This window comes from Cyclopterus lumpus, chromosome 6, assembly GCF_009769545.1.
Source record: "Cyclopterus lumpus isolate fCycLum1 chromosome 6, fCycLum1.pri, whole genome shotgun sequence".
NCBI lineage: Eukaryota > Metazoa > Chordata > Actinopteri > Perciformes > Cyclopteridae > Cyclopterus > Cyclopterus lumpus.
In genome coordinates this window covers 11,286,034-11,303,925 of record NC_046971.1, presented here as the reverse complement: position 1 = coordinate 11,303,925, position 17,892 = coordinate 11,286,034, and the positions used below count along the sequence as shown (strand labels likewise).

General features: G+C 43.3%; 1 protein-coding gene across 1 annotated transcript; it reads right to left on the bottom strand.

The window, feature by feature from the left end:
* Positions 1–188: 188 nt before the first annotated feature.
* Positions 189–15,526, bottom strand: klf13 (Kruppel-like factor 13). The gene is made up of 2 exons (XM_034534838.1): positions 14,689–15,526; positions 189–4,849 (listed from the first exon to the last, which is right to left on the bottom strand). The coding sequence occupies exons 1-2, from the start codon at positions 15,164–15,166 to the stop codon at positions 4,533–4,535; spliced, it is 795 nt and encodes a 264-aa protein (XP_034390729.1). The 5' UTR covers positions 15,167–15,526; the 3' UTR covers positions 189–4,532.
* Positions 15,527–17,892: the final 2,366 nt, after the last annotated feature.

Below are 17,892 nucleotides of genomic sequence, written 5' to 3'. Positions count from 1 at the left end.
AATGTCTGATAGTAGCTAGATTTTTTTTCCCTCAACTTGTATCTTTATGAAGTTACCATTATAGTTTTGGCACACATTTGCATCGAACATGCTTGTACACTGAGACCAGTCATGAAGACGAGACGATCTGATCAGTGATATATTCATGTAATTAATATGATTTTAAAAAATAAGATTCATGTTAGTTCTTTACATACTCGGCAGCAACCAATTCACTTTAATATAATTGTACAATTAGCAGAAAAACATATTAACTGGTACACTGTTAGCATCTTGTAGACACCTTGTATTTCCATTTTGTCTTTGTTTTTCTTTGACAGATGTCGAAAGCTGTAATGTTACTGGGATTACAATCATGAAGTTGGATTAAAAAACGTGTGGAGTTTCAAAGTAATTTACAGTTTACATCATCCCTCATGTAGACCATGTTTAAACTAAGATAAATGTATGGAGCTCAGTAGAGGGGTGTATTAAATATCTGTGTAACATAAAATAATAAAAATAAGGTTTTATTATTGTTTCCTGGAAAGATTACATTTTGAATCTACAAGGATGTGCAAGACCCTGACAACATGGGATGATTATATAACATTTTGCCCAGTGTATTTTAGTTTTGTTTTATTTGACAGGAAAAAGGTTTTACTTTCTTCATTCAAGTAGGGACAAATAAAACCACCAATTATTTGTGCTACTCATCAAGCAAACGTAAGCTACATAATGGATGTTTTGAAAAGATATGAAGGTACAACAAAAGTCAAATATTTCAAGAGGTATGATTTTTGAAAAATATACAAGCATTTTATATGAGACAAATAAAACAATAATACAAAAATCATGACTACATTGCTAACTCACAATGCTGTGGTCTCTATTCTTATGGAAAGCTTTCAAAAGAATCTAAATAATAAAGAAAATGAGTCACTCTATCTGAAATAGAGGTCAGGAAGTTCATCACCCCAAACAATCCTTTCGTTTTCTGACTTGGAGGAATTTTTGGATAGCAGGCTAAATGGAATAACCTGCATCCTGACATCAACAGAGTATTAAGTGTTTCTGATAAAAGGGGTGAACCCCATTTACAGGGATAAATGTATTGTTTTTAACAAAATACGGTGCCTTTAAACAGCCTGACAAAAAAAACTCTGTGATATATACGATAGAGATGCTGAAATGACCTGAAGACAATGGAAAATATCGAAAAAGAACCCGAAAAAAAAATCCAACAGACTATACACCTTTCTCCAGAGAGGTTAATAATTATTTGACAACAAAAGCAAAAACAGTAAAAATGGACATGTACAAAACTGTGTTCAATGGCCTTTTGTGTTGAATTATTCAAGTAGATTTGGTACAGTGAGAGTAAAAGTTACGAGCCTGTGGAGGCCTATATGTCACTCGAGCAGTCTGGATGGATGGATAGACTGGGATGTTTGCACTGTCACAGTCGGTTTATTTTCAGGTAGGAGCTTCCTGCCTACTGTAAGTCCACTGACACTAAAGGGTCAAAGGTGTTTAAAGGGGCGTTTCACTGAAAAGAGCGCCAGAGTGCCCAGTGCTTACTAAGGCACATAGCAGGGCTGTAGGATGCTATGAAGACATTATAGGCAGGAGCTGGGCCCCGCAAGGAGGCATTCCTGTGTTTTCCAGTGTGGCAGTCACTGACCAGCAGTGAGCACCAAGCACCCAGAAACACTGGGGGGATGTTACAATAAAATCCACAAACTGTCCCATATCTGCTTTGCGGATGTCAACCCTGAGGTAAATGCACAGTTTATGGATTACAAAGTGATTCATGAAACCTGCTTGAGGGTGAGCTACTCAGAATATTTTTTTTTGCAAGAGAAAGTTACACTAAAACCAAGTCAAAAATTGGCTATCACAAAAAAAGAATAGAGTCATCGATAGATACTGCAAAAAGCTGCTCAACAGCAATTTGAAGAGTTTGTTTGTGAGTTTTTCCAGAAATGGTCAATGTAAAAGCCTCTTTTTTTTCACAAAGAGCTGCCGATCAGTGGCATTCAAAGTGTCATTTTACAGCCTGGAAACGATTTAAACATTACAGAGGGTTGCTTTTTAATTTTTTTAAACGTGGTGTTTTGAGGAAACTACTGCATTTGATCCAAATAAGGGATGTTTTCTTTCTGGAGGATGTGACAGAGCTGATTCTTCACAATTTAAAAAAGAGATGGCTGCTGTGGAGAACGAGGGACAAGGCCGGCCATTCATGAACTTACACCTGCCAGATCGCCTCAAAAACCCTCTACGCTTCCAAGGCGCAGTTGTTAACATGCATATAGTGTGAAGCACTGGACTGCAGGGCAAGAGTCGCTGGTAGAATAAAGCTAGCACATGCAATTCATGATGACAGCATTCGGGAGGACCAAATACATGGATGCAACCATTTCCGGCCATAGGGCTGAAGCATTAAAAGGAAATGTAGGCATAACACAGACTGGCTGGGCTGCAGCAGTTTTGATAGTGGTTCCCGCTTCCATGGAAGGTTTACTGTGCCTTTTGCCTGACTTATCGAGGCATGTCTGTCTAGAAACACAAGTCAGCTTTCTCACGGGACATCTGAGCTTCACAGGGAGGACGACGAGAGGCTTGTGCGCTGCACTTTGCTGATATGTTCGTTTTGGTTCAAATGTTTTTACAACAGTTTAAAAGCCCCCTTGTTGCGAGAGAGAAGTTTGAAAGCAGCTGTTTTAGAGCTCTGGTTTTTCACTATGATTTTGGAGCGATGTTTTCCTTGGCATTGTGAAATTTGACTCTCCAGCAGTAGTAGAGGATTTCTCCCTGTGCTTAGAATGGCGTTTGGTACGTCCCACCCACACTGCTAGCATTGTCTAGGTAGTACTGTTGTTCATACACTTCTCTTCCATCTCTTATCCTACAGGTTGGACAAACCCGCTAATTACAGCCAATTTTCTGCCCACGGTTTCTACAGTTGGAGGGAGGAAGGAGGAGGAGATGGGGGTGTCTCCTCCTCTGTGCTGCTCAGCTCATGATAAACGTCTCCTCTTTTTTTCAGGACCTGCCCTCTCTTGCATGTCTATTGCAGATAGCTGCTTTGTGAGTTCTGTGCTCCACCACATCGCAGCCCAGCCCAGCTCTGCCCAACACGCTGGCCTACATATGAAGGCCCTTATGCAATTTGTCCGAGTTGGAGCTTCGCCACTCTCTGACAGGACAGGTAGAGCCAGATGGGCAAGGGAGCACGCCCAAGGAATGTCATGTTAGCACTCCTGCTGCGGGCTGTGATTAGCTTCTTGTGGGATGCAGCTGTTTCCTCAAGGGAGGCCACAAAAGGCAGAGCCACGAGGAGGGAAGTGTGCAGGCTGTCTGGGTCTACCTGTGATACTGCCAACCACCAGCCACAGGCCTCAATGAAGGGCAGCTTACAAGACTGAATAGAAAGCTTTCATTCATTCTTGTCTTTGGTACTTTTTCCTATGTGCTTCAGAGAGGGATAAACATTGTTTTAACTAAAGTCCCCTTTGTGTCCATTTTGTGTGAAATACTGGCGGATGATATAGCACTTAAAAAAAAAAAAAAACACAAACAGCTGCTTTAAAACTTAACTGTTTCTATTTATAGGCTATACAGTTTTTTAAACTGAATAAAACAGTTAACCCAATATAACCCTGATCCTCCCACCAGGCAGATGTACACAGTATATACTGCACACCGCTGTTTAATTAAATACATATTTAACCCAGTGTAATGGCAACTGAACGTTGACGTTGCAATTGGAGGAACAGATGTATCTTGTTTACTGAGGTGAAGGTTTGGGGATCGTCTTGTTAACACACATCATTTGCATTACATATGAACCCCCCAGAGCGGAGGACATGAGTTCTGTGTACGATTGACCATATGACCGCAGGACTAGTTTTCTCGACAAAAGAAAAACAAAGAGTGCAAAATTGTGTTGAGTGTAAGGCTGCTATATATGTACTGTATGTTTCTCTTCACCATGTTCATTCTTTCAAGCTAACAAGGCCATCCCTGAGCAGGGCGTAAAATTCAACCCCTGTTGAATTTCAGAGTAAAGTGATGAGTATATTGTGCAGTCATTGTGAGTACTTTGAAGTACTGTGGTATTACAGAAATAGCAACTGTCTTCTATCCTGAGGTGTGTGTGTACCCCTTCTCCTCACCCGTTTAAAAAAAATCAAAGAAAACCCCATTTTGATATGACTTGTCAGGGTGTCTGTTTTTTCTTCTTCTAAACCTTGTTTAGCTGACTGAGAACATACATTGGACAACTAGCCATGATCAGAAGCTACAAAAATACAGACATATCGTACAGAATGTAAATATTGCCATCTGGGAAAGGCATTACCTTCTTTTAGGATCACACAAGTAATTGCACTACAATAAGCAGTTATGTACAGTATGGTACACCACAGCAAGCGCAGGAATAGCAAAGGGGAGGGGGGGGGGGGTTGTTGACAACTGTGCAACACAAGTGTTAGGACAAAAACACAGACCTCGCAGGTCAGAGGCAGAAAGTGCGACTGGGTTTCAGTTTAAGGCGAGTTGGCGGGGCTGATGGCGGGGCTGAGGGTGGGGCTGGAGGCATCCGAGCGACTGTAGTCACTGAGGGAGCTGGGACGTGTGGTGTTGCCGCTGCTACCGCCATGGGGCCTCTTCAGCATCCCGGGCTGAAAATCTGAGTGGCGTCGTGCATGCTTCATGAGGTGGTCGCTGCGCATGAAGCGCTTGTCACAAAGTGGGCACCCAAACTTCTTCTCCCCCGTGTGGGTGCGGTAGTGGCGGGCCAGCTCATCTGAGCGGGCGAACTTCTTACTGCAGTCGGGCCAAGTACACGGGAAGGGTCGTTCTCCTGAAACACACAGATGGAAGGAGAGTCTTCAGTGTTGAATAACACAAGAATATAGCAACATGGCATTAAGAACAACAACCCTTTATTTTAGTTAATGTAGTCTTATCATTTATTCTGCATATTACCGACCAATTTCCACACATTTTGGACAATTTTTATCCCATGTTTTGTATATTTTAGCACTAAAAATATACTATTCTTGGGGGAATGGTGGGCAAGAATGTAAAGTATGTGTGATTTGTAGTCGATGGGCCAAAACAAGCAAAATACATCCTGAAGCGCTTTAGCTTGTAAGACTGGTTACAATGTGCAATGTATATAAGTAACGTATATACAATAAACCAAATACAAAGTTCTGATAGTGTCAGTGAGTGTAACATGAACCAAATGAAACTCCCAGTGATGCAGTGGTGCTGCTCACCACGATGCAAATAGCTCACCACAGTGAGAGTATTGACTCATTATGAAGTGTTATGATGTGAACAAGTCAAAAAGACTGTTGTGTACCGCTAACAGACATTTACAGAGCCTGCTGAACAAGACTGTGTTGTTTTTTGTGCATATAGATGGCGCCAGGGATAATGATCACAAGGTCATGGCTGGGTCGGATAGGTCAGTGAAGCGAAGGATATCAAAAACACCCAAGAGATCTTTGAAATATTAGAAAATGTGAGATCAAAAAAGTCTGTAGTGAGACGTGGGATTTGAGGTAAATCACCTAAAGATTGGAACAGTGCAGGAGGAGCTGACGCAGTTTAATTATCTAAGCTGCAGATGCAAATCACAATGGTTACCCAGCCCATTTTCTAACATGCAACTATCTGTGACTCGACACATGGGAAATTACACCCTTCCCCCCTCAATCAGGCAATAAAAGTGGGCTTTGACACAAATCTACTTAAAGCCAGATGGTACTATATATATATTGTGGTTTCCTTCCATTCTGATGTGGAAACAGTGTGCATGGAGCCTGAATGCAGCGCTCTGCATCCACTGGCCAACACGAATAATACTGTATTCCATTTAGTTCCATTTCAGTGAGTTTCTGCCTGACAATAGCAACATCCAGCATTCTAATTTTACCGGCGTGACCTTGCAGCACTACAGCGAAGGGCTGCACTTTGCACTCTTTTCATGTTATGGCACTTTCCTGAGAATAAGGATAGTCGATCATCAAGTGCACGCCCATGCTGGGAATTTGAGTTATGGAAAGGAAGAGACGGTGAGATGCAAGAATGTTTATAGGAGACATGACAAGTACATAACAGCAGGCCTGCCAAACTCTTCCTTTGTTCTGTGGTTTCCCTCAGCGCAACAATGGAAACAGTGCTGTTCAGCATCAAACAGTCATATGCTACTGAGTCTCAAAAACAAGAACTCGGTGCAATACTAGTCTCGGTCCCTCCCCCCTCATACTGCATGGTTACAAGACATCCAGACAGACAGAGCAAGTCCAGACAGCCCAGTCTGTGTTCCTGCCTCTGACGCCTCACCTCAGCTCCAGACAAAGTCAGTCAGCTCTGCCCACTACAGTTCCTGTAGGCTCAATGTATGTAAACTCTGTCACTGACATAAAGACATTTGCATACACACACTGCACACAGCCAAGTCTCCTTTCCCCCCAACACATCCAAAACTGTTATAGCTCTGCTGCAAGAGTTTAACACACAAAGAACCAATCCATCTGCTCCGCATTAGTTACAATTGATAAAAACAAGGAGGCGGTAGATGTTTGACCCTATTTACACATCCAGGACTAAACCCTGAAAGAAAGGGAGGCCATTTAACTTCTAAGACACTAATCTCATTGAAGAGATTCATGATAGTCTGATTGCAAAATGAGTTATTGGCTAAAAAGTGGAGCTAAGCTCTGTGGGCTGCTTAAGGCTCAATAACCAGTGTAACGGATCCAACTACATTAATATTTAACCAGACACCAGAGAGCTAGGCTGAGATACCCAGTCGAACTGCCCTGATACAGTAATGCAGTAATAGTGAAAGCATCAGGTATCGAACCGCAACTCACAGAGAGGCATCAAATTATTTAGAGCTCAGTGACTACTTAGAAAATACAGAATTAACAGACACGTCCATTGCCCATTTGCAGCCTCCCACTAAATTGATTTGGGCATTTAGGTCAACGATATGAATATGTATACAAAATCATGCTGCTTTAATGTCAGCCATGAAAGGTTCGCTAACATAAAGAAAATGCAATGCCCCAATTAATTGTGCTTATTTCATGATGTGAGGATTGGGATTTCCATGAGGGCAGTAAAAAACAATTATCTGGTAACAATGAGGTTTCGAGGTAATAAAGTGACTTACATCATGCACCCAAACTGTATCACTACTAAGCACTAGTGTCCCCCTCCAAGGAGATGCGATTATGTCACAGGTACTCTTGTTATATAACTGTTCTCTCCGAGGCCACTGGGTCAGTAAATAAACAGCTCATCTCTGCTCCTCTCTCATTCATATCTAAGAATCTTTGGGTCTTCAGTTTCTGCAGAAATGGTCAAGAGAAATGGAATCTGAGTTAGTCTCATTGTTGTAAGGGATGCTGTCCGCAAATGGGAGATCAAATCTCTTTTGGACGTGAGCAGTGGTGCAGGAACTCAACTCGGTCACCTGTTCCAACAACAGCTACCAGCATTTCAAACAAAAACAGATAACATTCCTGGTGTGTCCTCAGGCATGGGCCAACCTTACACAGTCTACAGCTGAAACTTCCCTGTTAGCCGGCCTTAGGAGAGCTAGAGTAAATAGCTCTGCGGGGTGAGGAGGGGAACAAATACAGTTCCTGTGGATACATAAGAGATCACCTTGAAGTTGACTTTGCTCTGCCTGCACGGTGAGAACCAGAGCAGGAAATATCTCTTAGAGAGCTCAGAACAAAAACAAGGGCCACACTAAAGCTGCATGGACTTTTGCACGCAAACAGATCAAGCAGGAAAACTAAAACTGGAGTGAGACTGATCACAGCTCATTAGAGTTGGAGCTACCTCACTTCAGCGCTCACTTAGTGGCACAGTCAGCTTGGCAGCATGAAATGAGATAGACACCACTAACTCCAGAGGTAGGGCTCAGCACAGTCCTGTAATTTGGTTCAATGTTTACAACAGACTATGACTTGTAACCAACCAGGAGCCAGCAGACAACGATCCGTGGGATTTTGGGTAATACTAAAATGACTGCGTCCCTCATCAGCATAAACCACTGAAGCAGACAGGGTTAGCCAAACCGAACCCAGCCTCTCCCTCTACACTCACACGCCAAAATTATCTGAAGACTATGTGCAGAACAATGCATATACATTATGACTTTTGCACCTCCTCTTTTCATTGCTCATGCAGACATGCAGGCTTCGCTTGTGCAAACATAACAACAAAGCTTTACAAAGTTCTGTGGTCTGTGGAGATGAAAAAGAGACACTACTTGATGTGAAACATATCTGAGATGAGAACTGTTTACATGGCTGCTTGTCTAAGAAAAATGTTCTCAGTATGAAAAGAAAATCACTCAATCAGAACATGTTTTCTCAGAAGCTCCATTCAGACTTTGTTGCAAACAAGAAAAAGGAGAAAATAGATGAGCCTCGGGTGGGTCAGGTGCTCGTGATGAGGACCGTCTCACGTCTGGAAAAAAGCTCAGAAAACCGAGAGGATTTGATCTATTATCATCTTTTGTCTTTATTGAGAGGGACCTTGCTTGCCGTTGAATAGCATGCCGCTCCTTGTGGGCTTATGGCTGTCAGGTTGTGAACAATAACAGCAACCTAGCTCCCAGCAGGAAAGTGCATTTCAATCAGACAGGCTGTGCGTACTAACCGTAAATCACTCTCCTTGGTCTGCCCTGCACAGGGTTATTGACATTCACCCGGAGACACCCAGCTGGGTCGGGTGTGAGCGTCTGATTCCTGCACACACTTAACCATACATCACTTCATCCCTTTAACTATTTCGGGGAAAGGTAGGGGTAGCCCGCCTGCATTGATCAGCTCATCACATTTGCCTCAATTAGTTAGAGTGGGCACTCTCTTTCAGCCTTGAGTGCATGCTAAAACAACCTGCAGCCTTGATGCGTTACAGGTAGTCTCCTTATCTTTAAACCCTGGTTAACCAAGGACATGCAAACAGCTGCAGCCATTAATGGATGTTTACAGTTGGTACGCAGAAGCAGGTGGGAGTAGGGATGCCCCATCATCTGTGACTCTCACTCACGCGCTACAATGCCAGCTCATTCCACTGATGGAGTCTGACACTAGAACTCAAACGTGATAGACATCCTTACCAACCAGCATCAAACAAAGAACCATAACCCTGCAGATCGTGAGAGGCCTCACCACACTGCAATTGGAGGAGATACAGGCTGCTATCCAATGTTATACCTGGAAGGAGGGCAGACGCAAAAATGCGTCTGCCCTCCTTCCCCCCCAAGACTCCAAAAAAATACTCCTCATCTCGTGCACAGGGCCACACCTTTGTGTTTGTCTGATTAATCACACAGAGAAAGGGGACATACCTTACATACCATAGGGAACATAACAGACCAACTGGAGACAAAACACTCCCTCTGACATGAGCCCCACTGCCATTCCTCTCTTATTCCAGATGAGCTGAACACAGCACAGTGGATACAGTCAGAGTCTAGCTCTCAGATAGGACCCTGTGAGTGCCGTCCTGACAGGGGTCTTCTCTGCTGCAGAGGTCACAGCCCTTCGAATGTTAATCAGATTAGCTGCAGATGCAGCTGAATAAATGACCTACATCAATGGAGGGCATTGACAGTGAATATCCCGGTAGGCTATTTTACCCCACCCCCACCCTGCCGCACTGTATATTCTCTGTCTTTGTACTGCAGATCCCTCCCTTGCATGCGAGATGTGGTTGGTGGTTTGTGAACAGGAGAGGTGAAAAAATGCTCCACAGGTCAGTATCCCTCTCTTCCTGCCGCTGGTAATCAACACCACAACACAAGCCGTGGCCGGGTCTCGGCCTCACAACACAAAACGCTTCAGCACCTATTTCGCTTTGCAGGCTGGAGAAGATGGGAGGAGCTGGTGGGGGAGTAGACAGAGCAGCTTTTATAGAACTACTCCAGAGCCGACTAAAGAATACATGAGCCCTGTGGGCCACTGAAAGCAACAAAGCCAGGGAACTGCCGGCAGAGGCCTGCTAGTATTAGGAGTATTCATCATGCATGCTTTGCTGTTTAATCAGTTATATTAGATTTACATTCCAACATTAGTGAGGAACTATCCTATGGTGAGCTTCATGTGTCCATATAGGATAGCATATGGGCAGCATGTCTTTCATGGAGCAGAACGCTGCACCAAAGGATTAGAGCAGGCAAGATGGTGGCTCCAGTTTGGTTTATTTACATCCCGAGGATAAAGTAGATTTAACTAATACCGTGTTTCCATTTGACACATACTGTACTGCTGCACGTTGCCTTCACGAGCCAACCGGATTTATTTCACAAGGAAAACAAACGTCTTATCTTGCAGTAGAAGAAAACGCTTCACTAAATTCATAACAAGACCACGAGTCTAAAGTAGCAGCTCTGTGGGGATGTACTTGGGCTCAAATGTGCATTGAGCTAAATGCTAATGTAAGCATGCTAACATGCTCACAATGACAATGTTAACATGCTGGTGTTTAGCAGGTAAAGCTTACCACACTTACCACATTGGTAGAATGTGTTAGCATGCTATTGTTTGCTAATTACCACTAAACAAAAAGTATGATTGAGGTTGATGGGAATGTTCGCAGGTATATGGTCATAATGCCAAAGTACTGGACGAATTTGAATTTTGACCTCAACCAAAAATGTCAACCTCGTAGTGGCATAATAGGAAAAGTCAGGGGGTTGCCAAAGTCAGTGAGGTGCATCCTCTGTGGACCATTAATGTCTGTACAAAATGCCTATTGCAATACATCAAATTGTTAAGATATTTCAGTCCAGACCACAGTGGTGGATGGATTGATTAAGTCACCAGAATGGGGACAAATGGAAACTGTTAGCATATCTTGACAGGAGTCGTTGTTTTATTACACGTCAGAAGAAATATGGCTCAACTGGGTGGGATGGTGGAAATCCTGCTGTGTGGCAGGTAGACAGACTGACATCTTGTGCCCCAGTAGAGTTTGCACCCATTGCTGTGGCAAGGTCAGGCTCAAGCAAGAGCAGGAAAACCCCATCTCCACCCTGCTACCTCATCGGGGCCACCAACCACACACAAACACTGTGCACTCTGTGTATCAGTGCAGCCAAATATTAAACCCCTGGCAGAGATGCAGTATATATAATCAGAGACTCCTGCTTCTTTTTCCATGTGGATTTTGGGATAATTTCCTGTTTAAAAAAGTGTCATTAACCACAGTTATTTGGCTGAAAATACAAAGCATGCATTAATAACTGGGTCTCCATAGCAGTGGAACTGTGCTGCCAGGTGGTGCCACTTGTGTTTTAGAACAGACAGAAGAGGGATTTACAGCCATCTCTCAGTTTTAGAGGTACCCCCAGCGGAACACAAAAGAGGTCCAGACAAAATGTCAAACCAACTGTAAAATATGTCATTAGGCTCTTTGTCTTTGTGAAATATTGACCCTTTTCGTCCCGGTGATTCAAATAGTTTTCGAATAGGTCCTGGACACTGACAAGATGGCCTTTTGTGAGGCCCAGCTGTGGGGGGGGCACAGAGGGCCCAGGCTGTTTGTTCTGAGGAAGACTTGTAATGAGCTCGTCAGGGGCCATCTCCCCTTTTGAGATGGTCTTCTGCATGACACGACCAGAGCCGAGTAATGAGGCTTCACAGAGAACACCGTGTACTTCATGACCACAGGACACCTCTTGGGAAAGTGGATCTTCGTCGTTAGAATCGGTCATGCTTCTTAAGACAAAGAGTCGACAAAGAATGCATGAAAAGAATCATGTATATGGCCTTCATTTGTTCAATTTAAAACTGAGTTGATCTGCGTTACTTGAGGGCCTTTTCCACCCTGGAAGATAAGTGTATGTGTCGAAGAAAAGCCCCACCCTCCCCACCACCCCCCACACCAGCAGACCAGACAAAAGCTGTCTGGTAACCTAAGTGCCCTGAACTGTGGAGATTCCTCGCCATCAAACTCAATGCAGTATAATGAGCGATTTAAATGCAACGTGTTCCCACATGTCTGCTGCATCCCGACGTCCCTCTCACACCGTGAAGACACTTTTATGAACCCACTTCAGGAAGCTCTAAACCTTGAAAACACTTATCAGAAGAGCAAATGAAGCTGAAACTATCTTCATGTCTAAGGTAATTCAGGAGTGCTGAAAAATGTTTCAGTAGTTCACAAAAGTGTATATGCAATATACTGACTGATATTACTAATAACTCATTTTGAGCTGTAACTAAATTGCTTTTCTCATGTACTATAGACATTCCATAATAAATATAGTAGCTCAGGTTTCAGCTGCTCTTACACTGACAAATCACACACACGCGCACACACACGCGCACACACACACACACACACACACAAAAGGCTTTGAGCATTAAAGAAGTTGGGCGAGGACGCCTTGTCCCTGGCTCTTTGTTGAGAGTCAATAACAGTGTTTCCCTCCCTCAATTAGATAGCAGTGTTTGGCCAGGACTGACTGGGCTGGAATCCATTCTCTCCTGACTCTGCTAGTAGGGGCTGAAGGGAAGCTCACTGAGAGTCTGGCTCTGTAAAAGCACTGCAAGATTGGCTGAGGCAGCCCGGGTGAACTCAGATGACCACCTTCTGGGACTATCCAATCATATATAAGCAGAAAGAGCCATTATTATCAGAATGTATGGGACACAAACCAATCGTGAAGCCAGACGCCGAAGCACATCCAAACAGAGAGGCTGGCGAAAGGAAAGGCTTAAAAGGGAAAAGAAACAAGGGCTGGGCTTATACAGAGATAAAGACAAATCTGCTCTAAAAACACATGGTTGGGGCTGAAGGGGAGCACAGTGAGCACCGGAGGCTGGCTCTCTGAGAGTGCCGCTGCAAGTTTGGCTGAGACGAGGAAGCTGAACTAAGATGACTCACGTTCTCTCACTATCCAATTAAATAAGCAGACATCTTATCTGAAAATTATAGGACACAGTCCAATCACAAAGCCACATAAAGGAGTGAATCCCCAAAGAAAGGAAAGGCTTAAAGGGGAATGAGACATGGGCAGGGATGATAGACAATAATACAACTGCACTAAAACACTCAATGTACGAGACACAGGCATACCATGACCTCCATTTAAGTAATAATACTGGAGTATTATTATGGACCCCTACATTATCTAAGAACATAAATCAAATCGGTGTCTAATTCCTGTTGTTGACTGACACTAATTATACAACACTGTACCAAGCTGCAGCAGACAAATACAATGCTGTGATACTATTCTTAATAATAATTAATACAATTGGACTAATCTATAAGAAAAAAAAATCACCATTTAGCAGGCGTGTCTTATTACAGCTTTATTGTGCTTTTTTTTTTTTATCACATATGGCATCCATATGAAATTCTTCTAAAGGATAATACATCTGGTCCTATATGCAGACACAAAGTATATTCTGATACAAAGGCAGCTGAGGCAATGGGTCAAGAATGTACCCATGTATGGATGGGTCATTGATTTTTAATATTGAGATAAAAGAGGGGGTGAATTGTCTAAAAGGTGCCCGCATATGTGTTTTTCTTGCGCACATTTCTGCGAAATAAAATTTCCATGACTCAAATATGGGTCAAGTTGTTCACATGAGGGCGTTTCTGGTGTGAACCAGAAGATATGTGTTTTTGTTTCTGGGCTGTCAGCCTGATGTGTGCGTGCGCGTGTGAGAAAGAGAAGAATGGGGGACAGCGGCGGGGAGAGGGAGTGTGAGCTGCAGTCTACAGAGCGGAGCGAAGGAGAGGCTCCTCAGTCGAGGCTCAGCTAGCTGAGTCTGTTGCTGGCCAGATCAGCTGGCAGTCTGTCTAGCGGGGGTGTGGCACATCACAACAAAGGGCTTTGGGCAGACAGGCGACTGCACCGCTCGTATCAACCCCCTCAATTTGAGTCGAGCCGCATCTTTCCCCCTTCTCAGTAGCCTATCCTGCGGAATGCAAAGAGTAAATACGGAGGTATGGCTGATGTGGAGCGCCTTTGATAGCCCTTCACTCTGCGGGGTGACGGCACACGCACTGGATCGGTCTTGAAAACTTTTTTGCATGCCCATGTTTGTGCATACTTGGCTTATTCTGTGATGTGCGCATTGTTGTATCTCTCTCTCTCTCGTGTCGCCAGAGTTGGCTTTAAGGAGTGCGCGCACAAGACAACTGGAAACCTGATCCGTGTAATTTTGTTGAGCATTTGCACTGCAGGTTCGGTTAGTACATACTGTCCAACGCAGGAAGGAGGGGCGGGGGGGTGCAAGAGGAAAGTGGTGACAAAGCTCAGACTGGAGTGGGAGTGGCACTATTTTTGATTCCCTCCCGCTCCCGAAATTAAAAAGGACATTACGCAAAGTTCATACAACTTAAAAGGAACAATTCACTTTTTTAAAGTGTATGCACCAATTCTGGCTTTTACTCGTGGTTACTGTGTGCGTGTGTGCCGATTATTCCAGTTCAGGGTGGATCCGTGAACGTTCAGCCTACGCATACGACGATAAGGAAACACAGCAGTCAGCCCCCCTCTGTCGCCTTCACATCGGGCTGAATGCAAGAGAAACTACACTTCTTATCAGTATTCTCAGTTGTAATGATCCATGCTCACATAGGCGAGGGAACTACAATAAGTCATGTGCACAGCAACAAACAATTGCATCCAATGAAACTGACCTGTATGTGTCCTTAGATGAGCTTTGAGGTGGGATGATTTGCCATAAACTTTTTCACAACCTGAATAGTGGCATTTGTGCTTTTTCTGAGGTGATTCTTGCTCAGTTCGACCTCGCGATCTTTTGCCTCTTTGTTTGAGCGAAGGATCGGAGATGGTGGTAGGTGTGGCAGAGTTTCCATCATCTATGAGGTTCGGTATGCTCTCATCCTTTATTTGTGCCTGCTCGGCAACATTGTTGGGAGTCTGCTGGTTAAAATCCGCCAGAATCCGCGCCACCACAAAAAGAGAGGAGTTATCTTTCACCAAAGGTTCTTTAATTTCCTCTCCGTTCTTAGAGGAGGACGGGGTTTCTGGTTTAATCTCCCTATTCCCTTTAGGAGCGTGAACAATTGCACGACTGGACATTGAAACAAGGCACTCTGCTGCAAAGTGATCCATTTTGTCTTTGAAACAGCCCCCTCTGCTTCTTAATGACATTCAAAAAAATAACAATTATGGCGTGAAAAAAAACTTGTTCCGTGGTTCCCTTTGTGTGGTGGTGGTGGTGGTGAGGAGGAGGAGGAGGAGGAGGTCGTTCTCATCAGAGAGAACTGACTTTATGATCTTACCCGGCTTTCCAATATTGTCAACATCCTGTGAGAGAAACGCCTCGGACAAAAAAACAAACAGACAAGCTCCCTCAGAGAAAAAAATGGAGGAACCCGAAGTCTTTGTTTAGTGCAACGACGCTGGTGAACGGACCTCTGCAAACTTGGATGCGTTAACTCCCATCGCGGCTTCAAACACTCTCCAGCATAGTGAATGTGTCTCCTGAGCGCCTGTTCCTGCTGGTTGTATCCATGCTGGGGGCGTGTCGACCGGCAGCACTCGGCAGCAGCGTCAGCGTCGCGGCTCATTCATTGGGTGCTGCCTGTCCCCAAATGCACCGAACGACACGAGTTACTTGGAAGTTTCACCACAGGTTGCCTCCATGCATCCAGATGATGTATCTCACAGGCGACTGCACTGCAGAGACCTTTAGGAAGAATTCGTGTATTATTTTAGGGGCATGTGTGTGTATATATACATTCCTTCCCATGTACTGTATGTATATATATATATATATATATATATATATATATATATATATATATATATATATATATATACATACATTTGAGAAACTCAAGCCAAAGAATTTAAATTAATTAAATTATGAATCAATATTTAAATTATTAGATTGTCCGTGATCCACTGCTTTTTCATGGGTAAAAAAACCCAAGATATTAGTTGATGGAAAATCAGCGTTGATGTGTTTCCAAGCATTTTCTCTTTACACACTGAATGTGCAACATCTTAAACTATGTTGAGGTAAAAGACATTATGTCATATTGACTTCCCCTGTTTCATATAATTCAATCACAAATGAGGAAATCATAAAGAAAATCACACAAGTCACGTATTAACTTTCCTGAGGTCTTTTTTCTACAAAATGGGCAGCAGTTCCTCATCAGCAAGATGCCCCTTGTAGTCTGAAGGATATTGTGTCACCTTCTTGGAGCGATCCGTATGCTCGGAGGTTATTGGCCAACGAGTCGATGCACAAGCAAAGAGCTTGAATGCTGAGAGTTCAAACAAGCAAAACTAATTATTCTTCACAGCCACTCAAAGCCTCTCAATTCCTTTCTAGCTTGTTAATTAAAGATATATACGTTTTAATGTATTGCAGTCTTACCAAAATACCCTTTTTTCTTTTAATGCTCAATTATTTTAAAGGTTCAAATGCATATGACAGACGACAGAAGTTCAAAAGTTATGTCTAATTTGACCAAAAAAAAAGAAGGCATTTACGAGTTGATTATGACCCATTTTTAAGATACTTATTCTGCTCAATGTAACATCAACAGTTTATACATTTCTTTAGAAGATGGCTGCTTCCTTTCAGGAAACTATGCGATTCACCTCAAAACCCGCCTCTGAGCAACTCGGTGGTCTCTGCCAATTGAAACACAGCCAGCCAACACAGGCCATGTCTTCTTCAATTTATCCTCCGGCAAGAGACAAGTGACACCATTGTGGGGAGGAAAGAGTCAAAGCTGTGCGATATGGAGTTTTTGTCATTATTAGACAATCATTTATTTCATAGTGCTTGTTTTACAGCTAGTCAATGTAGACATATTATCAGACACCTGGAAAGTATATCCATAAAAGGCGACCTCTTCACTTCAAACTTTTCATTCATTTTAAACCAATCCCAGAAGCCAACCAGGTGTGTAAAATAGCATGCCACAAGATACAAAGTCCTGGCAGAAAACAAACCAGCTGATGCTATTGATTAATAGCTAAGGACACACTTGCATGTCCCTGTTAACCCCATGCACTCAAATTAACCCCACTGCAGGAAACAAAACAGACACGTTTTCAGGATGCATTTGACTCTCTGATTAGGAACATAACAACATGTTACATTGTACATAATGTTTCCTGTGAACAGTGCTCAGAAATTGAGGAAGAATAAGAATAAACATGCACTCTTGCGATATACAGGATCAGACCTGCTTTCCTGCTGCAGCTGATGCTCTCCTGTGAGAATGAATGCACACTTTCAGCACTGTGCACAAAAGCCCACACTAGAAAGTTCCCAGTGTTCAGTGTGAGCAAGGCGATGTGGCATTCAGAAGGCCATCTGGCTGTATTATTTTACATATTCTTTCACTACAAAAACGTGGTGTTCTTGTGTTTCATGCGCTGCTTTGGCGATCTTTTCTAAGAGCACGACAAGAGGGCATGGTTCCTCTTTCACAGGGTTATTTCCCAGAGTTGTATAGAAACTGCAAGTGTTTATCAACTCCACTGGCTGTCAAGCACAAGAAGGCCAAAGGAGACAGTAAAGAAATCAGCTGCAGCTTCTAAAACTGAACCTCTCCAAAGGTAATAAGCATATGTGGAAGTGATCATTTCAAAAAATGTAATACAATCTCACTCAGAGGGAAACTGAAATGTCTCTCTCTGTGGCTGCAACAGCAATGTGATGATTCAAGAGACCTTTTGTATGTTCCCAAATCCCAGCACCAACATAGTGCATAGTGTCCAAACAGCACACTGTCTGGCACTGACACAATGTTCTCAGGCAGTAACAGCACTGCGATTAGCCTCTTCACTTCTGTTTGCAATGGGAGAGATCCTCTTTAAGCACAGGACAGCCTGACCACTATGACAATCTG